This window comes from Callionymus lyra, chromosome 2 (genome assembly GCF_982586985.1).
Source record: "Callionymus lyra chromosome 2, fCalLyr1.hap1.1, whole genome shotgun sequence".
NCBI classification, from domain to species: Eukaryota; Metazoa; Chordata; class Actinopteri; order Syngnathiformes; family Callionymidae; genus Callionymus; species Callionymus lyra.
In genome coordinates this window covers 5,291,694-5,317,025 of record NC_141819.1, presented here as the reverse complement: position 1 = coordinate 5,317,025, position 25,332 = coordinate 5,291,694, and the positions used below count along the sequence as shown (strand labels likewise).

General features: G+C 39.5%; 2 protein-coding genes across 2 annotated transcripts in view; one reads left to right on the top strand and one right to left on the bottom strand.

Moving 5' to 3' along the window:
• LOC148085133 (uncharacterized) overlaps positions 1–25,332 on the bottom strand; it is a 523,722-nt gene that overhangs the window by 215,906 nt on the left and 282,484 nt on the right. The window contains exons 9-10 of the mRNA XM_087783290.1: positions 23,657–23,830; positions 21,634–21,807 (exon numbers count right to left, since the gene is read on the bottom strand). Coding sequence (XP_087639416.1) covers positions 21,634–21,807; positions 23,657–23,830 — 348 coding nt within the window. The remainder of the gene's footprint in view (positions 1–21,633; positions 21,808–23,656; positions 23,831–25,332) is intronic.
• LOC148085140 (telomerase reverse transcriptase-like) lies at positions 8,413–17,214 on the top strand. The gene is made up of 14 exons (XM_087785513.1): positions 8,413–8,446; positions 9,782–9,971; positions 10,612–10,765; positions 12,098–12,253; positions 12,379–12,480; positions 12,604–12,689; positions 12,956–13,072; positions 13,167–13,238; positions 13,302–13,484; positions 13,658–13,719; positions 15,053–15,106; positions 15,242–15,428; positions 16,002–16,115; positions 17,154–17,214. Exons 1-14 carry the CDS (start codon positions 8,413–8,415, stop codon positions 17,212–17,214), a joined length of 1,572 nt encoding a protein of 523 aa, XP_087641639.1.

The window sequence follows — 25,332 nt, the reverse complement described above, 5'->3', positions numbered from 1 at the left end:
GACTGATGCGTTTCGTTAATACTTTAATTTTAGTGTTTTTTAATCTTCTCTCGTAGTTAGTGTATGAGATTATTTCACCTCTAATATATGCCTTGAGAGTTTCCCATAGCAGTGAAGCTGACACTGCCGGGGTCTTGTTGACACTAAGAAAGAAATTTGTTTTGATATAGATTTAACAAAGTCGTCATTTGACAAAAGACGGTTGTTAAACATCATGGAGTGCGGCTGTTATTCATATCTACACAATGTATTGTCATAGTGACCGGAGCATGATCTGAAATAACAATTGCTTCATATGTGGTGGATTTTATCTCAGGCAGAAATCGGTTGTCAACAAGAAAATAATCTATACGTGTGAAAGTGTGGTGGACATTTGAGAAGAATGAATAGGCTTTAGCGGTGGGATTTTGATATCGCCAAGGGTCAATTACTGAAAATTGCTCCTTAAACATTTGGATAGTTTTGGCCGACCGTGAGGGTAAACAACTTTGACTAGAAGAGCGATCGAGTTTTGGGTCTAGCCAGCAATTAAAGTCTCCAAATGTAGGGAGGTGCGAAGATATGTCTGGTAAATTAGAGAATAAGGATTTAAAGAAGCCCTCGTCATCCCAGTTTGGACCATACATTGATGAGCATGACTGGAGTGTGGCACAGTTTCCCAACAACAACAAGATAACGCCTGTTTGGATCCGTGATTGTTCTTGTGCATTCAAAGGGGACTGATTTGTGCCACAGAAGAGTCACTCCCCTGGACTTGCCGTGGAATGAAGATGATCATTCTGACCAATCCAACTGCACTTCAGCTTTCTTTGGTCTGAATTTTTAAGATGAGTCTCTTGTAAATAGACAATTTTTGCTCCTAGATGTTTAAGATGGTGTAGCACCTTACTGCGCTTGATGGGATTGTGGAGGCCTTTGCAATTCCAACTACAAAATTTTAACTCACCCATAGTTTCTACTGTCCTGTTAGATGCCATTATGTCTGAAGAAAGTTATGCATAATGCTTGAAAGACAGGAAATAATAAAGATAAATAAGCACACAAAGTGGTGAAGATGCGCACTGATGGCGGACCAGGCATGAATATCAAACACAGAACAAAAACAATCCCTTAAAACAACATAACCCAAAACCCACCCTCCTTGGCAGAAGTGACCCCCAAACGAGACACGCCCAAACCCTAACAAACACACTCTCTTGGCAGCTTTCATACCCTCCACTACAAACTGCTGCTCCTAACTGGATTGTGACAATAACACAAGTAAATATTAGTCTCACACCTCTTGAACAAACAAAACTTGACGCAACAATAAATAAATATACATGTATATATATATTTATGTGATAATGATAATCTATATAAACAAGATATATTTAACACAAAAACTTGTAGACAACAACTCACTCTGAGAACTTCTTGTTGTCAACATTCAAATCAGAATATTTGCTCCCCCACAACGACTTAAGTGTTTGGATCCACCACCTTCTTCAGGTGTTTCTTAACGAAGTCAGATGCAGCTGCTGGTCCTGGAAACGATGGGTTATCACATCAGATGTTGTGATCCTGAGAACCGCCTGAAGAACAAACTTGATGCAAGAGTGCAGAGCTTCACCTCCGTGATGCTGCTCGTCTCCTAGCAACCACGGGTGGATAGCATGAAGAATGGTTTGCCCCGGTAGAGAAGATGAAGAATGGTTTGCCCCGGTAGAGAAGATGAAGAATGGTTTGCCCCGGTATGGGTTGTCCCGGTAGAGAAGATGAAGAATGGTTTGCCCCGGTAGAGAAGATGAAGAATGGTTTGCCCCGGTATGGTTTGTCCCGGTAGAGAAGATGAAGAATGGTTTGCCCCAGTAGAGAAGATGAAGAATGGTTTGCCCCGGTATGGTTTGTCCCGGTAGAGAAGATGAAGAATGGTTTGCCCCGGTAGAGAAGATGAAGAATGGTTTGCCCCGGTAGAGAAGCTGAAGAATGGTTTGCCCCAGTAGAGAAGATGAAGAATGGTTTGCCCCGGTATGGGTTGTCCCGGTAGAGAAGATGAAGAATGGTTTGCCCCGGTAGAGAAGATGAAGAATGGTTTGCCTCGGTATGGTTTGTCCCGGTAGAGAAGATGAAGAATGGTTTGCCCCAGTAGAGAAGATGAAGAATTGTTTGCCCCGGTATGGTTTGTCCCGGTAGAGAAGATGAAGAATGGTTTGCCCCGGTAGAGAAGATGAAGAATGGTTTGCCCCTGTAGAGAAGATGAAGAATGGTTTGCCTCGGTATGGTTCGTCCCGGTAGAGAAGATGAAGAATGGTTTGCCCCAGTAGAGAAGATGAAGAATGGTTTGTCCCGGTATGGTTTGTCCCGGTAGAGAAGATGAAGAATGGTTTGCCCCGGTAGAGAAGATGAAGAATGGTTTGTCCCGGTAGAGAAGATGAAGAATGGTTTGCCCCGGTAGAGAAGATGAAGAATGGTTTGGCCTGGTCGAGAAGATGAAGAATGGTTTGCCCCGGTAGAGAAGATGAAGAATGGTTTGCCCCGGTATGGGTTGTCCCGGTAGAGAAGATGAAGAATGGTTTGCCCCGGTAGAGAAGATGAAGAATGGTTTGCCCCGGTATGGTTTGTCCCGGTAGAGAAGATGAAGAATGGTTTGCCCCAGTAGAGAAGATGAAGAATGGTTTGCCCCGGTATGGTTTGTCCCGGTAGAGAAGATGAAGAATGGTTTGCCCCGGTAGAGAAGATGAAGAATGGTTTGCCCCGGTAGAGAAGACAAAGAATGGTTTGCCCCGGTAGAGAAGATGAAGAATGGTTTGCCCCGGTATGGGTTGTCCCGGTAGAGAAGATGAAGAATGGTTTGCCCCGGTAGAGAAGATGAAGAATGGTTTGCCCCGGTATGGTTTGTCCCGGTAGAGAAGACGAAGAATGGTTTGCCCCAGTAGAGAAGATGAAGAATGGTTTGCCCCGGTATGGTTTGTCCCGGTAGAGAAGATGAAGAATGGTTTGCCCCGGTAGAGAAGATGAAGAATGGTTTGCCCCGGTATGGTTTGTCCCGGTAGAGAAGATGAAGAATGGTTTGCCCCGGTAGAGAAGATGAAGAATGGTTTGCCCCGGTAGAGAAGATGAAGAATGGTTTGCCCCGGTATGGTTTGTCCCGGTAGAGAAGATGAAGAATGGTTTGCCCCAGTAGAGAAGATGAAGAATGGTTTGCCCCGGTATGGTTTGTCCCGGTAGAGAAGATGAAGAATGGTTTGCCCCGGTAGAGAAGATGAAGAATGGTTTGCCCCGGTAGAGAAGATGAAGAATGGTTTGCCCCAGTAGAGAAGATGAAGAATGGTTTGCCCCGGTATGGTTTGCCCCGGTAGAGAAGACGAAGAATGGTTTGCCCCGGTAGAGAAGATGAAGAATGGTTTGCCCCGGTATGGTTTGTCCCGGTAGAGAAGATGAAGAAGGGTTTGCCCCGGTAGAGAAGATGAAGAATGGTTTGCCCCGGTAGAGAAGACGAAGAATGGTTTGCCCCGGTAGAGAAGACGAAGAATGGTTTGCCCCGGTATGGTTTGTCCCGGTAGAGAAGATGAAGAATGGTTTGCCCCGGTAGAGAAGATGAAGAATGGTTTGCCCCGGTAGAGAAGACGAAGAATGGTTTGCCCCGGTAGAGAAGATGAAGAATGGTTTGCCCCGGTATGGGTTGTCGCGGTAGAGAAGATGAAGAATGATTTGTCCCGGTAGAGAAGATGAAGAATGGTTTGCCCCGGTATGGTTTGTCCCGGTAGAGAAGATGAAGAATGGTTTGCCCCGGTAGAGAAGACGAAGAATGGTTTGCCCCGGTAGAGAAGACGAAGAATGGTTTGTCCCGGTAGAGAAGATGAAGAATGGTTTGTCCCGGTAGAGAAGATGAAGAATGGTTTGCCCCAGTAGAGAAGATGAAGAATGGTTTGTCCCGGTAGAGAAAATGAAGAATGGTTTGTCCCGGTAGAGAAGATGAAGAATGGTTTGTCCCGGTAGAGAAGATGAAGAATGGTTTGCCCCGGTAGAGAAGATGAAGAATGGTTTGCCCCGGTAGAGGAGATGAAGAATGGTTTGTCCCGGTAGAGAAGATGAAGAATGGTTTGCCCCGGTAGAGAAGATGAAGAATGGTTTGCCCCGGTAGAGGAGATGAAGAATGGTTTGCCCCGGTAGAGAAGATGAAGAATGGTTTGCCCCGGTAGAGAAGATGAAGAATGGTTTGCCCCGGTATGGGTTGTCCCGGTAGAGGAGATGAAGAATGGTTTGCCCCAGTAGAGAAGACGAAGAATGGTTTGCCCAGGTAGAGAAGATGAAGAATGGTTTGCCCCGGTAGAGCAGCTGAAGAGTGGTTTGTCCCGGTAGAGAAGATGAAGAATGGTTTGCCCCGGTAGAGATGATGAAGAATGGTTTGTCCCGGTAGAGAAGATGAAGAATGGTTTGCCCAGGTAGAGAAGATGAAGAGTAGTTTGCCCCGGTAGAGAAGATGAAGAATGGTTTGCCCAGGTAGAGATGATGAAGAATGGTTTGCCTCGGTAGAGAAGATGAAGAATGGTTTGTCCCGGAGAGAAGAATGGTTTGTCCCGGTAGAGAAGATGAAGAATGGTTTGTCCCGGTAGAGAAGAATGGTTTGTCCCGGTAGAGAAGATGAAGAATGGTTTGCCCCGGAAGAGAAGACGAAGAATGGTTTGCCCCGGTAGAGAAGATGAAGAATGGTTTGCCCCGGTATGGGTTGTCCCGGTAGAGAAGATGAAGAATGGTTTGCCCCGGTAGAGAAGATGAAGATTGGTTTGCCCCGGTATGGGTTGTCCCGGTAGAGAAGATGAAGAATGGTTTGCCCCGGTAGAGAAGACGAAGAATGGTTTGCCCCGGTAGACATGATGAAGAAAGGTTTGCCCCGGTAGAGAAGATGAAGAATGGTTTGTCCCGGTAGAGAAGATGAAGAATGGTTTGCCCCGGTAGAGAAGATGAAGAATGGTTTGTCCCGGTAGAGAAGATGAAGAATGGTTTGCCCCGGTAGAGAAGATGAAGAATGGTTTGCCCCGGGAAAGAAGATGAAAAATGGTTTGTCCCGGTAGAGAAGATGAAGAATGGTTTGCCCTGGTAGAGAAGATGAAGAATGGTTTGCCTCGGTAGAGAAGATGAAGAATGGTTTGCCCTGGTAGAGAAGATGAAGAATGGTTTGCCCCGGTAGAGAAGATGAAGAATGGTTTGCCCCGGTAGAGAAGATGAAGAATGGTTTGTTCCGGTAGAGAAGATGAAGAATGGTTTGCCCCGGTAGAGAAGACGAAGAATGGTTTGCCCCGGTAGAGAAGATGAAGAATGGTTTGCCCCGGTAGAGAAGATGAAGAATGGTTTGTTCCGGTAGAGAAGATGAAGAATGGTTTGCCCTCGTAGAGAAGATGAAGAATGGTTTGCCCCGGTAGAGGAGATGAAGAATGGTTTGCCCCGGTAGAGAAGATGAAGAATGGTTTGCCCCGGGAAAGAAGATGAAAAATGGTTTGTCCCGGTAGAGAAGATGAAGAATGGTTTGCCCTGGTAGAGAAGATGAAGAATGGTTTGCCTCGGTAGAGAAGATGAAGAATGGTTTGCCCTGGTAGAGAAGATGAAGAATGGTTTGCCCCGGTAGAGAAGATGAAGAATGGTTTGCCCCGGTAGAGAAGATGAAGAATGGTTTGTTCCGGTAGAGAAGATGAAGAATGGTTTGCCCCGGTAGAGAAGACGAAGAATGGTTTGCCCCGGTAGAGAAGATGAAGAATGGTTTGCCCCGGTAGAGAAGATGAAGAATGGTTTGTTCCGGTAGAGAAGATGAAGAATGGTTTGCCCTCGTAGAGAAGATGAAGAATGGTTTGCCCCGGTAGAGGAGATGAAGAATGGTTTGCCCCGGTAGAGAAGAATGGTTTGTCCCGGTCCATCAGTCCCACCAGTGGGATATTATTGCTCCTCCAGTCGCTTCACCTGCGGTCAGGTGTTCACGGAGGCCTGGAGCTCCGAGGTCGTCGCCATGATCCCTAGCAGCGTGTTGTAGATCCAGGAGGGTCTGCTGGTGTTTTCTTCTCTTTCAGCGGCTCAATGCACTCGCTCACTTCTCGTTGTACTGCTGCGATCTCAGAGCGAACAGTAGCCAGTGAAGAGTTTTGAGGAAGATGTTGCTTCTAGAGAGTCCATCATGGCTGCAAAAGTTGGCTGCTAAGCGGGCGTTCATGTTAGCCTCCGGGGCTTTGCTGCGCCTGCTCTCGACGCTTCTGTTTTCTGACGAGTCCATGACATTGTGGATGAAAAAAAGTTTCAAAAATAAATTGGAAGAATCTGTTGATGTCTTGTCGCTGTTTTCTGTGGTTATAGTTCGCAAAAATATGATATAAAATGAGTCACAATTCCAGGAGCCGCAGACAAACACGCCCCTCGATTCTCATTTCTGTACAGTATGAACATGAACTCCTCAGATGAACTGACCAACTTCTAAACTCTTCTCTGAGGAACATCTCTGCGTCTGGCAGCTGATAAAAACATGTCTAAAGTCCACCATCAACACTGTTGCTGGAGCCATTCTTGCAGGTTCTGTTGTTGTAAAACATATTCTGTCGACGGTAATGGACGACCTATGATGACGAATCTGCTTTTAAGGGGAGTCCCATTTCTAAGTCCTCAGATGAACCTCATTCCTTAGTTTTGAGGATTGATCTTGAGGACTGAGGAAGACTGCTGAGGAGATGAATGTAATTGGACCTAAAGTCAGTTCAGACATAAGGACATTGGTCTGGTGCAGGTCAAGAAAAGCAAGAAAGATCATCACGCTTTTCTGGTAGAGAAATTATAGTCTGTGTTCATCACTAAATCCATATTTTGGAAATTGTGACATTCAGAGGAAAATACCTTTAAATGACTAATGTGAAATAAATACACACATACAGTGGAGAGAACAAGTATTTGATACACCCCTGGTTTTTGAAGTTTTCTCACTTAAAGCATGTAGAGTCAGTCATTTGTATCAAAGTTACTCTTCAACTGTGAGGACAGAATCTAAAACAAAAATGCAGAAAATGAAAGATGATTTTTAAATAAAAGAATAATTTCCATTTAATTGCATGACATAAGTATTTGATACATCAGACGAACAGAACTCAATATTTGCTACAGAAACCTTTGTTTACAATAACAGAGATCAGACGTTTTCTGTAGTTCTTCAGCAGGTTTGCACCACTCCTCCATACAGACCTTCTCCAGAGCCTTCAGGTTTCAGGGCTGTCTCTGGGCAACACGGGCTTTCAGCTCTCTCCAAAGATGTTCAATAGGATTCAGGTCTGGAGACTGGCTAGGCCACTCCAGGACCTTGAGATGCTTCCTACGGAGCCACTCCTTCGTCGCCCTGGCTGTGTGTTTGGTGTCGTTGTCATGCACTGCAGGATTTTAATCCATGACGGCGGAGTGTGTTACTGATGGTTTTCTTTGAGACTGTGGTCCCAGCTCTACTCAGGTCACTGACCAGGTCCTGCCATGTAGTTCTGGGCTCATCCCTCACTGTCCTCATGATCCTTGATGCCCCACGAGGAGAGATCTTGCATGGAGCTTCCAGACCGAGGGAGATCGACCGTCGTCTTGAACTTCTTCCATTTTCTGATAATTGCACCAACAGTTGTTCTTCTCACCGAGCTGCTGGTCTATTGTCCTGTAGTCCATCCCAGCCTTGTGCAGGTCTACAGTTGGATCCCTGATGTCCTTGCACAGCTCTCTGGTCTTGGCCATTGTGGAGAGGTTGGAGTGTGTGGACAGGTGTCTTTTCTACAGGTGATGAGTTCAAACAGGTGCAGTTAAAGCAGGTAATGAGTGGAGAACAGCTTCTTAAAGAAGAACTAACAGGTCTGAGCCTAAATTCTTACTGGTTGATGGACCATCAAATACTAATGTCATGCAATACAATGGAAATTAATGATTTAAAAATCATCAACTGTGATTTTCTGCATTTTAGTTTTAGATTCTGTCCTTCAAAGTTGAACCTTTGATACAAATGACAGACTCTACATGCTTTGTAAGAGAGAAAACTTCAAAAATGTATCAAATACTTGTTCTCTCCACTGTAAATGTCTAAATCAATATCCAAATACGTGTATATTATATTTTAAAAAAGCAAACTACCTGAAACTCTTTCACCAGGTTGTCGGTTCGCTTCCAGGTCGGGAGGATGACCTTCATGTGTGGAGTGTGTATGTTCTCCTCGTGTTGTGTGGGTTTACTCCGGACACTCCGGTTTCCTCCCACAGTCCAAAAACATACAGAGGTTGATTGAGAACTTGGGGAAAATAAGTCCGTATGTGTCTTTGTGTTCCCTGAGACAGACTGGCCTCCTGTCCAGGATGTCCCCGCCTCTCGCCCCTAAACTCTGGGATAGACTCTAATCTATTTCTTCATGCTGTATTTCAGTTATTTTCCAGAATGCTTCTTTCCATCATAGTCAAATACACCCCAGGTGTGTCATTATTAGGTAATATAATATGTTTGGATGTAGAGACATTAAGGGGAATACAAGTTAGAAAATATATGAAATACTGTAAAACAGATAAATAAAGAGTATTTCCTAATTCTCTATTCTATGGAATACCATGAGTGACACAATTAGTGAATAATAAAGTGTTTGTAAATAACCACATCCAGGGGAAAAGACTATTAAATGGCTATTGTGAGATAAATACATGCATAAATGTGTATTTCTGGTATTCCATACATCTAAACACGTTCTGTTTCTCTCATCGCCCCCTACTGTCCAGAGTCACAAACAACATATCTGTCCATCATTGATATCAGACAAACATTTGCTGTTTACATTACATCTTCTGTCTGTTTCTTTTTTAACAAATAAACATGTTTCCTGTCATCATACTTCAATATTCACTTTTCTTTTCAGTCATTTGTTTTACTTTGTTTCTGAGCGATTAGTTAATAATTTTCTCATGTAGTTAATCCTGCCATTAAAGCTCTTTCTTACATTTTGAACTCGTCATATTCTCTATTGTTGATTCTTCTGGGATCCGCTCTGATGCCTTCACTGCTCAGGATGTCTCCCACAAATGTCAGTTCCTTCACTCCAAGCTGTCATTTCTCCTTATTCAGCTTCAAATATGTATTTCTGTTCACTTCAAGAACGTTAACAGTCTCATGTCATGTTCAGCGCTTGTGTCGTCCATTTATTATTATTTCCGTCTCTTTCCAGGGGCTCATAGATGGTGTGTGTTGTCTTGTCAAACACCTCAGATACTGAAACTATGACAAACATCCTTCGAGTTTATATTTGCTTTATGAACTGTTGGATTTATAGTTTTATAGTGAGACGAGTGCAACACATGCGTATTTATATTACGTTTATGGAATAAAAGTGTTTCCTGTTTACATACATATAGTCATCATGTGATACTGAAAGTGTGTTTTTCAAGGAGATGCTCAGATCACATGAGGAAAACCTGCTCTTGCTGAGCTTCAATTCAAACCTGTTCAGCTTCTGGTGGATCATTTTAATATGTTATCAAAACAAGCCTATATTTTCTGACACATTTTTCTGAATTGTCTAAAATAACTGATGAACACTCGTGTATAAAACTCATCATGTTGTCGTAAATGAACAAGAATCATCAGTGTGTAGAAAGAGAAACATGTGTGTGAATACTTTAATATCCAGACATGTAACAACAAACATTGTTGATGCGTCTCTGATGTGAACTTCTCAGTGTGTACATTTTTAGTGTAAGTACATGAGGCCCCTGATGGTCGTCCTACCAGCTCTCATGCTGTCTTCACTCTTCCTGGACAGGAAGGATTCCCCCCAGTGAGCTGGCATATCGCACACGCCTGCTGGGTCACTTCCTGGCCTGGCTTCTTGGCTGTTACGTGACTGGCTTGGTCAGATCCTGCTTCTACGCCACTGAGAGAGTCGGACGGAAGAAAACTCTCAAGTTCTATCGCTACGATGTCTGGGCTGAATTACAGAACTTGGCTTTCAGGTGAACACAAGTGAAGGAACATTGCTGATGACGTCACAACTACAGTGTCCTGTACACGAGGACCGACATGAAAGTCATTCAATTATCTCAAGATTTAAAGGCTTGAAGTCTTGAGTCTGTGCTCGTTGTGTTCAATCAATCGACCACTGATCATAATCAGCAGATATCTGGGAACTGGGGTTTGTTTCAGATCAAAATATGATGACTGGCGGCTCATACTTTACCTCTTCCCACCTGCACAGGCTCTGCACAGGTGCACGGGAACAAACGACAACAAACATGTCTGCTGTGTAAAGGTTTTAAACTGTGTGTGAGAACTATGTGAAGTTCACTTGCTGCTCATGGAAACGTAAAAATTCCTCGAGGAGGAAGCATTTTAAAATGATCCTGAAAGAAACTGGCAGCCAATGAAGAGTTTTAAGAATCAGAGAAATGCGAGTTCTTCTACTAGAGCGGCTCAGAATTCTCGCTGCAGAGTTTTGATTTAACTGCAGGCGAGACAGATGCTTCTTAAAATGTTGAACATGTCTGTGGGTTATTTTTCCTCTTCTTCTTTTGCTTCCTTTTTCTTCAGCCTGAAGTCTTTTATAACGTTCTCCACTCAGCAACTCTAAGTCTCATGTGTTTGTGCGACTTTTAGAAATCACGTTTCTAAATGCCAGCTGGAAGAGTTGAGTGCAGACGAGGTCGCGTCCCTCCCCAGTACAAGCGTCGTCTCCCGCCTTCGCTTCGTTCCAGAGACGGGTGGAATGAGAGCGATCACTGGGGTCATGGGGGTGAAGGTCAAAACACAGGTACAAATGTGTTTCACCTCTTGTTGATCCTCACTTGCACACATGGATGTGATGTTTATTGTTGGTCTCATCCTTCATGTCCAGTTTCACAGGATCTTCACGACTTACATGCAGTCTTGCTCGCCCTCGTGCGAGAGTCTCCGTCTCTCCTCGGCTCCACAGTTTGGGGAAAGAGCGACATTCACCGAGTTCTGTCCTCCTTCCTGCCATTGAAGGACAACAGAGCCGAACCCTTTTACTTTGTTAAGGTATCTTTGCTACACCTGGAGACATTGACTTAAAACATTATTTAAAGAGATCATTGGTAGATATCCGCTTATTAACTTGTATTTTTGGTATTTAAAAATACATTTTTATTTCTAAATATATCATTTTCATTTGCAAGACTTGTAAATGAGTCTTTGTTATTGCATCTGACATGTGAATGTAATTTCACACACAGAATTTCAAGTTTTACCATTTACATTTTTTTTTTAAATGATATACAGTATATAAAAGTAAAAATGTATTTGTAAATGCCAAAATACAATTTAGAAATATTAAATCGCTCGTACAACCATTAAATATTTTCAGATCAAGCTCTGTGCATGTACACATAATTATGAGACAAAAATAAGCCCATAGTTACTAAGTATATATATATCATCAGTGTTGGGAGTAAAGGTTTGCTGTAACAAAAGCGTCTTTTTACTTCTATTTTTTATGAGATGCTTTTTATATCCATACATGATAGAAAGTTAGAACTCTATGTTATTACTTTAAAAGTGAATGAAGAATGGATACGTGAGTTGAACATCTGCATCTGCCACAAAAATGACCGTCAGTGCATTTAATCTTTTATTTCTATTTGTTTTTTTCTTTTATTGTTCTTACCTTTTAGTGTGATTTGTTTAATCACAGCATCCAAACTTACACTGACCCGTACACTTGTACAAATGTTTCTCTCTTACAAAACTTTCCCTATTAAAAAGTAAAGAAACTGGGTTGTTTTTGAAAGAAGTAACAAGTAATTGTAACTAAGTTACTATTTTAAAGTAAGTCGCCCAACACTATTCATGATGTTACATTTCAGAGAAATTATTAATTTGTTTGTAACGAGGGACAAACATTCTGACTGTTTCCTGTGTGTAAATATGACATGATTATAATCAATATAACATTATTGATTTTAGTGATGTTTGTCTATTAATACAAGGCGTGTTTAAGATGTTTTTACATGACATTTATAACCAAATATTTATGGATTTGAAAATGAGCACAAAAGAGAAAAAAAGCTTCAACATTAGATTATTTTTTAACCTTTAACTCTGTTTGTGTTTACACCTGAACAAGGCGGTTGTTAGTGGAGGTCATGACCCTCACAAGAAGCTTCAAGAGGTCATAGGTCAAGTGCTTTCATCAGTCGAGGACATGGTTTTCAACGTACGAACTTTTGCCAAAATCTGGGCCGACTCGGAAGAAGGTCTTCGGAAGACTTTTGTGCGAGAGGTGAGTTTACTGATCACAGAAACACAATGAAGTCAGAACTACATTAAATAAGCATTAAATGTTCTTTTTATTTTCGTGTTGTGTCGTTGTGTATCTGAAGCGACTCATTTGTGTTGTGGAAACAGGCGACTATCATCCACGGAGCTGCAGGAACAGCCAACATGAAGAACTTTGTTGCGTCGCTGCAGAAAAGCAAGAAAGCTCATCACACTGTTCTGGTAGAGAAGGTAAGAATGACCTTGAAAGTATTTTCTTCATCGTAGTTTTCATTTTCTCCGGCTGTTACGCTGCATTTATCTGGAAACTATACAATAAGTCTGTGTTCGTCACGTCATCTTTATTTCTTCCAGCATTTCTCCACAGACGATTGTGTGAAAGAGCAGCTGGACTTCTTCACTGGGTTGTTGTCTGGGACCATCGTTGAGTACAGGAGGAGGTTAGTGTTCATTTTTAACTTTTCTTTCTGCTCAGACAGATTCAGTATCGACGGATGTGAGAGAAGCAGACGTGGACAGAAGAATGTTCTTGTCATTGTTGGACAGATGTTGAATTTTAACCTTAAATAATTCTCATTATTTTAATAAATGCTTGGTCAAGAATCACTGACGTGTTCTGAGGGGATGTTTGTAGCCTCCATGTTTTCTGGCTTGATTTTCTCATCTTTACTTTACAACCTAAGATCAGATCTTCTTTGTCCTCCAGAATGTACCGTCAAGGTCAAGGTATTCCTCGAGGCTCTGTGGTGTCTAGTCTGCTCCGCTGCCTCTACTATGGTCACATGGAGAACACGCTGTTTCAAGATCTTCCTAAAGACAAAGTGTCCGTTTGTCGTGAAGTTGACAGATGTCATTGTGTCGTGTCGCCAGCAGGGGGAGCCAGTTCCGTATAACAACCTTTCTTTCTGTGTCTGCAGATGTTTGATGAGGCTGGTCGATGATTTCCTGTTGATTACAACAGACAAATGTCGAGCAGAGTCTTTTCTAACGTGAGTTTGACTTTTTACATCAACCATTTGAGCCAAATATAAACTTCTCATCTTTGTCACCAGGACTTTGCTCTCCGGGGTGCAGGAGTACGGACTTGTCGTCGACCACCAGAACATGGTGACCAACTTCCAAACGTCACCAGGTCCCCATCCTACCATTGACGCCCTGCCCCGTCTCTGTCTCTTCCCCTGGTGTGGTTTGCTGCTGGACACTCAGTCGCTGCACGTGCACAGGGATTATTCAAGGTGTGGCTTCGACTATTTTCACTTCTACGATTCATAAAGTGTGTTTGAAGCAACATTCTGCTGAGTAACTGTGTGTGTTCAAAAAAGAGAACGAACCTGCTCAGCTCATACATTAGTGTGTAAGGTTGAAATATATTTGTTCTCACAGTTACAGATCTTCGTCTCTGCTACAGCCCCACACTGGGCTCTGACACATCAGCAACAGAGGAGAAGAAACTGATGATCGTCCTCACAGGTGATTGTATCTCTTCATGGACGTCAAGGTTTGGAAAGATCACTTCAGACACATGTAGCTCTGTGAGGTTAAAGTTCACTTCAGACACATGTAGCTCTGTGAGGTTAAAGTTCACTTCAGACACATGTAGCTCTGTGAGGTTAAAGTTCACTTCAGAAACATGTAGCTCTGTGAGGTTAAAGTTCACTTCAGACACATGTAGCTCTGTGAGGTTAAAGTTCACTTCAGACACATGTAGCTCTGTGAGGTTAAAGTTCACTCCAGACACATGTAGCTCTGTGAGGTTAAAGTTCACTTCAGACACATGTAGCTCTGTGAGGTTAAAGTTCACTTCAGACACATGTAGCTCTGTGAGGTTAAAGTTCACTTCAGACACATGTAGCTCTGTGAGGTTAAAGTTCACTCCAGACACATGTAGCTCTGTGAGGTTAAAGTTCACTTCAGACACATGTAGCTCTGTGAGGTTAAAGTTCAGTTCAGGGGGATTATTTTTCACAGTAATCTGTTCTTTAGAATTATAGGTTTGCTACTGAATTTCGGTTCTTTTGTGGCTCGACTGAAATAGTAGCGATTATCAAAACATGCTTCATATTTTTCGGCTCCTATGTGAGATAAAAAGTTAATTCTGTGTGGATTTCTCTGAAGAAAATCTGAGGAAGACAAAGGCAGTGAACATTCATTTGTTACTTGTCAGCAAGTCTTTGTTTGAAATAGAAATGATTTGTTTCTTCACAGAACTATCTTGAAGTGGACGTTACCTAAGATGAAAAATAAAGATTTGTACTATGTGTGATGTCATTTCCTTTCTGTTAGAATTGATCTTAAAATGGAACAATTGTATCGTGAAAAGAAGAAGAATAAATAGAAGAAGAATAACAAGCTTAAAATACAGATTCTTTTTTTGAACAATCTTTTATGTCGAGGTTTCAATACCAGGTGGACCTCGTAAGAATACGAGTCAGAGGTCAAATATTGCATCAACTGTCGTAAATAATTCAACATCTTTTATCTCATCATTTAAAGGTAAATGTAAGAAATATAAACTTGTCTCAAAGAAAATATTAAAGTTTGTTTCTTTGAGTCTTAAATAATGTATGTTATGTGTTTTTTAGAATGTTTCTAACTATTAAAATTCTTATAAACATATACGCATATAAATTAATGCTAAAAGATGATCAAATATAAAGTAAGAGAATAATAAAGTATACTCTGCTTGATGCTAAGAACTTTTGTTCCTGCACACAATCAACATTCATGCAAACTGATTACTGAGACCAGCTCAACTCAGGTTAGAGTCAAATCACCGGTAGAATAAACATTTGTGTCTGTCTAGCAACCACACCTGAAGATGTGCACAAAAGGACCAACGCAGCCGGTGAGACCCCAGGTTGGAAGTGAAGACCGGAACCAACGCCCATGAGTGTGAGCTCCGCCCGTGAACATTTGAATTATTAGATTAAATGAGACAACAGGCAACTGTTCCAGCGGGACACCGCTTCATTGTCCTGCGCTGATTCGCTAGCTAAACCTAGCGCTCAACCAATAGGATTGACCATTGAGCCAGACTCCCGCCTCCAGACTGAACGCTTGCACCCGCCTCTCTCTTCGTCCGACGAGGACGCCGACTCCCGACTGGGGAATACACACCAAAGGGACTCGGGGCATCGACTACACAGGACTGCCCGACGGCGCCAGACGCCCGATAATAGGTGCTGTGTCTCAAGGCCTTTAAACTTCTATTCGGTTAAAAAAGCGTTTTTGCTTTTGGATATTATAACATAAGTATTCAGGCTTGACGAGGTGAGCACAAAGAGTGTGTTCATTGCGTTGGTGTTGGTAAAGTCCATTGGACTGATAATAAATAAAAAATATCAGGGTGATCTATGAGATGCCCAGACAACAGTAGCCCAAAGGACAGGTAACATAAACACGATCTTATGTGTCCTCTAGGGGAGGTTGATGTATGAATGGAATGAATGAACAGTGGACAGGATTGGTGACAATGATGTTCATAATTTAGGGATTCTTGGTACCATGTCCTGTTGTAAGAATGGGGGATGCCCCGATAACCGACACCGGAGGATATAAAAAAATCAAGTTAAGGGAATGTCCTGACCTGGATGAGTAGACAGACGTACACAAAAGATAAGTTTCATCAAACATATTCCCCTATCCGAAGAAACACACACGGATCAATACATGGGGAAAATCCCCATTTCTTTTAACCTTAATAAAATATTCATGGTCAGAGCTACTCCTGAATGAAGGTTATTTGTGTGTAGGTTGAAGAAGATGGACCTGGAGGACGTTGGAGAAGATGGACTGGGCTTGGGACATGGACGAAGAGGACCAACTGGAATACGAGGAGGAACAGTCGGACCGACTGAGGAGGAACAGTCAGAACAACTGAAGATGACGAGGATGGACTGGACGACTGAGCACGACGAGGGAAAGATGAATGACTACTTCAGAATGGGGCCTGAGTCTTATGTTGCACAATAAAAAAAATCATATTGCAGGCAGACTATTATAGTTTCGGTCATACATATAGCGTGTGCAGGTGCATGATAATGATGTGTTGTTTGTAAGATGATGAATATTTGATAAAAGAGGTAATTGATAAAATGTTGCTGCGGAACAACCACTAATTAAAAAAATTGTGGAGTTGTTAGATTAAAATTGTTATATACATATACGCCATACTTAAATGAATGCTAAAAGGATAATCAAATATAAAGTAAGACAATAATAAAATATACTCATGCATACTGATTACTGAGTGGAGACCAGCTCAACTCAGGTTAGAGTCAAATCACTGGTAGAATACCACACCTGCCTGGCAACCACACCTGAAGATGTGCACAAAAGGTCAAGGACAAACTGACCCCAGGTTGGAAGTGAAGACAGGAACCAACGCATAGCGAGTGTGACCTCCGCCTGGGAACATTTGAATTATTAGATTACAGGAGACAACAGGCAAGCTCTCCCAGCGGGACACCGGGAATCAGAACTTGAAAGAACGGATGGATGTAAATAGCGCAAGCTTCCCGTAGCTCGACGATATTCTGTTCTGGACTGTCAATTTGTTGAGTCGCAAGGACACCTGGTCGATCGTGAAGGAAGCTTGTATTTCTTTTGCTTGGAAGTGGTAAATAGACAACCCGAACATACTCTGGATTGTTCCTTTCCTCCACAAATCGAAGTATAACACCTGGGACGGGAGTGACTGGTGTCTGTGCGCAGACTTCATGCTTGACTTTAAACAACAAAACTGAACTCAGTTTTTATACAAGCACACATCTACAATCAAAGTATTGACGTCAGAGCTAGATTATATGTACGAGAGTGGGGAGTTCTAGTGAATCCAGCTCGAGTACATGCTCTGTTGATTCAAGAGATAGAGATGCGGCTCATGTGACGTCCTTTCGTTATAGGCCCGTCCCGGGACAGTCACGTGGCGGGCCGAGGGACACCCCGACGTTCATTCGGTTCTGACAGAACATTATTCAGCTTGGAGTCGCCTGGTATTACTTCATTCCAGATGGCAGAGGGAAGTAATCAGGTGGGGCTATGTGCTCTAAACATGTTTTACATCTTTCATCTTTTTTTGTTACGAAATAAACTTTGTTATACTTAACTTGTTATAAATATTAATTTCTCATAAATTACTCTTGTCAACTAATATGTAGTCTATAGAGAGAAGCTAGTTATCAAAGTCATTTACTTCTTTATTTCCTATAAATAATCATTAAATGGGGTGTTGTTCAGAATAATCCTCATTATTATCACGTTACTAAAGGTAGAAAATAGTCACAATGAAATAGCTACACTAGCGCCATCAAGTGGCCACTAATGGGAATAGATATAGATAGTGTGTGCGTGCATGTGTAGGTGTGTGTGTGTGAATTATTTTGGACAGGATGAACAAAAGTAAAGTGACCAAACCAGTGGATTTATTTGAAAACAAGATCAGGGAACATCAAAGTGAAGAGAGTGAGTGAACAGAATGTTCAAACTTTATTTAAATGTTCATTTTCACTAATTGTTTAGGCTTTCTTCAGCTGCCGATATGGAATTATCTCACCCTTGAATTCTAGAGTTCAGGTTAGCAAAAGTACAATTAATTTGTTTAAATACATGATGTTTATTAGTTTTGTTGAGAGATTTTCCTTCTTTGGTCTCAAAAGTTTCTCTTTGATTCACTGCTCCATAGCAAAAGCGTGACTACCCTCTAGTGGACAAGACAAGTAAAACAACATTCTTGTGGCTTCCTCTTTTATAAACCGACACTTGTAGAAAAAACATTGTAGTTTATAAATGAACTTTAACATCTAAATGATGTGTTTCCATGCTTTACTTTTAAAATCCAGATCTAAAAAGTGATTTCAAGACTTTACTGCAGGAATCCACAACTTTCTTTGCATCAGGATCAGTTCAATGTGGAAACTGTTGTCATGGAACGACTTCGGAAAACAACTATTAAAAATATATAATAACATGAGCAGCAAAACAATGAACCATTACTTGTATCTTTGAATAGATTGTTCCTCTTCAGGTCAGGATGTTCCAAGAATGAGTCGAGCTGTAAAAATATAATCATGTATTGAAGTCATTTGAAGTTGATCAAACAGTCTGGAAGGAACATCTTAACATTCATCTTCTTGCTTGATCTGTAATTCTCTTCAAGTTATTTCCCTCTGTTTCTTCTGAGAGTCACTGTGGTAGTCACTCCTCAGTCGCAGCTTTTCAAATCTGTCAGGATGATCCAGATAATCCTGATCCTCCATCAAGTTCCTGTTGTCGTTGGACAGTAGGAGGCGCTGCTGTGTGTGAGTCCAGTGAGAGTGAAGACTGAGAGAAGAAGACACATGAGGTGATGATGGTGGAAGAACGTTGTCTTGACGATCATATACTGATCCAAACTGAGACGAGTCAATGTTCTGTCAACATTCTTCTGAGAACTTGAGAGAAGAACCATGTGACTGAAACATCCCAGAATCATCTTGAATGTCAGATTTGAAGATGAAGTCAGCAGCTAAACTAGCATGTAGCTAACATGAGTCTAGTCTAGTTGTGATGAAGATGTTCAAGTGAACACATGATTCAATATGAAGTGATTCATGTGTGAAATGATGTTTAAAGTGACTCAACATTGTGAGTTGATGATCAAACTCACGTCTGATTTCAAATATTTGACAGAAATATTTCTTTGTTCTCCACTGACAGTCAAACTGAAACAATGTTGATGATGAAGCTCCTGAAGAGTTTTGAGCTGAAGGACTTGAAGATTTGGAATCAGAGCTTCACTTGATACTGTAACTGTGAGTCTTTAACATCTGCACGTTTGTTCTGGAATCTTCTTCATCAAGTCCATGTCCACAAAGACCTTCAACTGCTGTGTCAGCAGATTAGCTTTGATGTTGAAGTCAATCAATGGAATCAAACTTACCATTCATTTTTACAGGTCAAACCAATGTGGTCCACAGTGATCCAGCCTGGAGGAAGAAAGAGTCAGAAGATCAGATTCATTTGATTCAGATGTTTCATGAATATTGTTTCATTCTCAGTGGACGACTCAGTCATGACTGTTGATGACAACAAAGATGGATCTATAAACAGGCTGCTCAGTCTCAACTGTCTCCTTCATGCTTCCACTGGTGTCCAGCAGGAGAACATGGAGGAACTCAGAGTTTGGATTCATGTGCTCAGTTCAGATGAAGAGTCTGAGCATCAAATGTTCAGTCTGAAGATCTTTGGAGTTCAGTCAGTGAGTTCTGCTGCTCTGTTCATACCTGAGAGTCTCCAGTCTCCAGTCTGGACTCTTCAGTCCAGCAGACAGCAGCTCCAGTCCTGGTCCTCCTGGATGATTCCAGCTCAGGTCCAGTTCTCTCAGGTGGGATGGGTTCAATGTCAGAGCTGAGGCCAGAGAAGAACAACCTCTCTCTGAGATCTGACACCATGACAGACTGAAATGAAGGAGAAACACTTTTAGAAACTTATCAGAACCAAGAGAAGATGATGTTCTGACCTGAGAGTCTCCAGGTGACAGTGTGGACTCTTCAGTCCAGCAGACAGCAGCTCCACTCCTGGATCCTGCAGCTTGTTTCTACTCAGGTCCAGTAGAGTCAGACTAGAGGACGGAGAGCTGAGGACTGAGGACAGAAGTGAACAACTTCTCTCTGACAGTCCACATCTGATCAGCCTGTGAAAGAGACGAGTTTCATCAACAAGTGACTTTTTCAATTTTCTATTTGACAAGAATTGAAAGAGTTTATTTAAAGACAAACTCAACTATTTCCATTGATAAGATCTTCAGTTGTGGTTTGTTGTCTGCTTACTAATCCTTTTAAATTCATAAAAATGTCAAAGTGTTTAAAGTCCACTATAAATTTTAACCCTGGAGTTTTGAAGAGGTAAAAAATATTTATATTTTAATGTAGTTTTGAAGAAGTGAAAAATAATTATATTTTAATGTTGTAGTTTTGAAGAGTTAAAAAACATTTATATTTTAATGTTGAAGTTTTGAAGAGTTAAAAAACATTTATATTTTAATGTTGACGTTTTGAAGAGTTAAAAAATATTTATATTTTAATGTTGGAGTTTTGAAGAGTTAAAAAAAATAAATAATAAAAGAATATTTTAAAGTTGTATTTTTATTTTTCTTTATTTTTTTTTACGTCTTCAAATCTACAAAACTACAACATTAAAATATATATTTTAACTCTTCAAAACTACAACATTAAAATATAAATATTTTTTAACTCTTTTTTTTACCTCTTCAAAACACAGACATTATAAAAATGCTGGTATGGAATTATAAATTAAAAAGATCGAGATTCAATATTTTTAACAAGTATCCTTTTAAATTATTTTTTTAAACGTCTATAAAATCCAATATATAATATATATATTAAACTATATGTCTAAAAAAAATGTCCATTATTCAATGAAAACAAAACCAACCTTTCAATATTTAAATTATTGAATTAAATTATTCAAAAAATAATTCTATGGTTAAAAAAATAGAACATTTCAATAAAATTAAATGTTAAATTCAATCCTTCAATTCTCTGATGACACTGATCTACTTGCATAAGAAACAAAGCAAATGTTTTTCAATATTCAGTTCATGAGCTGAAAATAGATTCAACTGCTCCAACAGGAAGTGACATTTATACTGACGTGTACAAAATACTTATTACGTGAACAAAGATCTGCTGTTTTTTTGTTTATGTTTTAAGTCTCCGTTGATGGTTGTTTTGACTCTGTTGGTTTGGACTGTTGCTGAATGAATTGGAGTCTCAGTAAAAGACATGACAAACAAAACTTATTGGCTTCAATGTACATTTATGAACATATTTAGCTTCAAAAGAAGCTTAAACTAAGTAAAATAGTTTTGTTTCATTAAAGAAACTTCATGATAAATTGAAGAAAAATGTAAGAATGATGCGATTAGTCGACTTAATGGTTGAATATTTGGTGAGCAGTCGACTGTTAAAATAGTCGTAGACCTCATGAACAACAGATGAACCATAAGAGAAGAACAGAGACAACAACGGTGGAAAAAACAAACAATGAAAACAAATGAAAGACAAACCTCAAGATTCCACTCTAAAGTGTTTTGTCTTCTACGAGACAGATGACGCGAGAACACTGGATAAAGAATATGAAGGACTGTTGTTTTGATTATTATTCATTTTCATTTAAAGTTGACGCTTGTTTGTTTATCATTACAATGATTTATTAAGATGATATTTTTATAAACTACGTAACATCTTTACCTGCTACACAAACATACAAATGTATCTATGAGCTGCTTCACTGAAGAACAAAGTGATGACAGACTTTGACTCGTGTTTCCACCTCTGACTTTACATTTGAGCTTTGATGATGTAGAAAAGATGATGTTCTGACCTGAGAGTCTCCAGGTGACAGTGTGGACTCTTCAGTCCAGCAGACAGCAGCTCCACTCCTGGATCCTGCAGCTTGTTCTCACTCAGGTCCAGTAGAGTCAGACTAGAGGACGGAGAGCTGAGGACTGAGGACAGAAGTGAACAACTTCTCTCTGACAGGAAACAACTGATCAGCCTGTGAAAGAGACGAGTTTCATCAACAAGTGACTTTTTCAATTTTCTATTTGACAAGAATTGAAAGAGTTTATTTAAAGACAAACTCAACTATTTCCATTGATAAGATCTTCAGTTGTGGTTTGTTGTCTGCTTACTAATCCTTTTAAATTCATAAAAATGTCAAAGTGTTTAAAATCCAATATAAATTTTAACCCTGGAGTTTTGAAGAGGTAAAAAACATTTATATTTTAATGTTGTAGTTTTGAAGAGATAAAAAACATTTATATTTTAATGTTGTAGTTTTGAAGAGTTAAAAAACATTTATATTTTAATGTTGTAGTTTTGAAGAGTTAAAAAACATTTATATTTTAATGTTGTAGTTTTGAAGAGTTAAAAAACATTTACATTTTAATGTTGTAGTTTTGAAGAGTTAAAAAACATTTATATTTTAATGTTGTAGTTTTGAAGAGTTAAAAAACATTTATATTTTAATGTTGTAGTTTTGAAGAGGTAAAAAATATTTATATTTTAATGTTGTAGTTTTTTTGTACCTCTTCAAAACTATAACATTAAAACATTGTTGCCCAAATGTGTAAAATGTTGTTTTTTGAAGGCTCGAAAAAGTTGTAAAATATAAATATTTTGTACCTCTTCAAAACAACAACATTAAAATATAAATGTTTTTTAACTCTTCAAAACTACAACATTAAAATATAATTATTTTTTACCTCTTCAAAACACAGACATTATATAAATGCTGGTATGGAATCATAAATTAAAAAAATCGAGATTCAATATTTTTAACAAGTATCCTTTTACATTATTTTTTTAAACGTGTTTAAAATCCAATATATTATATATATATTAAACTTTATGTCTAAAAAATGTTTCCATTATTCAATGAAAACAAAACCAACCTTTCAATATTTAAATTATTGAATTAAATTTTTCAGAAAATAATTCTATGGTTAAAAAAATAGAACATTTTAATAAAATTAAATGTTAAATTCAATCCTTCAATTCTCTGATGACACTGATCTACTTGCATAAGAAACAAAACAAATGTTTTTCAATATTCAGTTCATGAGCTGAAAATAGATTCAACTGCTCCAACAGGAAGTGACATTTATACTGACGTGTACAAAATACTTATTACGTGAACAAAGATCTGCTGTTTTTTTGTTTATGTTTTAAGTCTCCGTTGATGGTTGTTTTGACTCTGTTGGTTTGGACTGTTGCTGAATGAATTGGAGTCTCAGTAAAAGACATGACAAACAAAACTTATTGGCTTCAATGTACATTTATGAACATATTTAGCTTCAAAAGAAGCTTAAAGTAAGTAAAGTAGTTTTGTTTCATTAAAGAAACTTCATGATAAATTGAAGAAAAATGTAAGAATGATGCGATTAGTCGACTTAATGGTTGAATATTTGGTGAGCAGTCGACTGTTAAAATAGTCGTAGACCTCATGAACAACAGATGAACCATAAGAGAAGAACAGAGACAACAACGGTGGAAAAAACAAACTATGAAAACAAATGAAAGACAAACCTCAAGATTCCACTCTAAAGTGTTTTGTCTTCTACGAGACAGATGACGCGAGAACACTGGATAAAGAATATGAAGGACTGTTGTTTTGATTATTATTCATTTTCATTTAAAGTTGACGCTTGTTTGTTTATCATTACAATGATTTATTAAGATGATATTTTTATAAACTACGTAACATCTTTACCTGCTACACAAACATACAAATGTATCTATGAGCTGCTTCACTGAAGAACAAAGTGATGACAGACTTTGACTCGTGTTTCCACCTCTGACTTTACATTTGAGCTTTGATGATGTAGAAAAGATGATGTTCTGACCTGAGAGTCTCCAGGTGACAGTGTGGACTCTTCAGTCCAGCAGACAGCAGCTCCACTCCTGGATCCTGCAGCTCGTTGTGACTCAGGTCCAGTAGAGTCAGACTAGAGGACGGAGAGCTGAGGACTGAGGACAGAAGTGAACAACTTCTCTCTGACAGTCGACATCTGATCAGGCTGTGAAAGAGACGAGTTTCATCAACAAGTGACTTTTTCAATTTTCTATTTGACAAGAATTGAAAGAGTTTATTTATAGTTTAATATTGTTATTTTAGCAATAAATAAAATGAAAAAAATTCAAGAATCAATATTTTTGACAAGTGGCTTTTTTAATTAAATATACGAATGTGAAAGTGTTTAAAATCCAATATATAATATATATTCAAATTATTTAATAAAATGATTCAGAAAATATTTCTATGGTTAAAAAAATAGAACATTTTAATAAAATTAAATGTTAAATTCAATCCTTCAATTCTCTGATGACACTGATCTACTTGCATAAGAAACAAAGCAAATGTTTTTCAATATTCAGTTCATGAGCTGAAAATAGATTCAACTGCTCCAACAGGAAGTGACATTTATGAACTTATTTTGCTTAAAAAGAATCTTAAAGTAATACCTAACATGAATATTTTAAATTAAATACATGCAGTCGGACAAAGAGGATTATGAAGACGAACCCCTTTGATTTTATTATTTATTTTTATAGAACACATTTCCTGAGAAAAAGACAAGATTTGACCTTTTGTATGAAACAGTAAAGTTAAATAAAGCTGCATTTTTATTGATGTAACCTTCGTGGTTTTGTTTCATTCAAGAAACTTCATGTGAATTTAAGATGAAGATTTTGTAGAAATCAGGCTCAGAGCTGCTGTGAAGGTCACACATGCTAACTTAAGTTTATTTTCTATAAATAAATGTTGCGTACACATTCATTTGTGTATACGCAGTATAATTAATGAGGCCACATGTTTTAAATATGTTCTTTTGATTATTATTCATTTTCATTTAAAGTTGACGCTTGTTTGTTTATCATTACAATGATTTATTAAGATGATATTTTTATAAACTACGTAACATCTTTACTTTTCAATTCTCTATTTGACAAGACTGAACTAGTTACATCATAAAATCACATATTGTATGAATATTTGAGGAAGGTTTGTCTAAATTAGGATCAGTTTGTTAAACACGATGACAAACACAACAATCATCAAAGAGTAAATCAAACATTCATGTTTAGTTCATATCATCAGAAATGTTTGAACAACTTACAGAACTTTGTTTGCAGCTTGAACCACCGGCAGAAGCCTCTCAAGAGCCTCGTCTGAAGCATATATTGAGTATTTCTTCAGGTCAAACTCGTCCTGATGTTCCTCTGAGGACAGTATGATGAAGGCCAGGGCCGACCATTGAGAAGAAGACATAAATTCAGTGGAGGCAGGTCCTGATCTCAGCTGCTGTTGGACCTCCTCCACCAGAGAAGTGTCCTTCACTTCATTCAGACAGTGGAACAGGTTGATGATTCTCTCTGGAGACACATCCTCCCTTATCTTCTTCTTGATGAGCTCTGCTGTGTTGTGATTGGTCCAGGAGCTACTTCCTGTCTGTGTCAACAAACCTGGAAGGAGACTCTGGCTGGTCTGCAGAGAAAGACCCAGAAGGAAGCGCAGGAA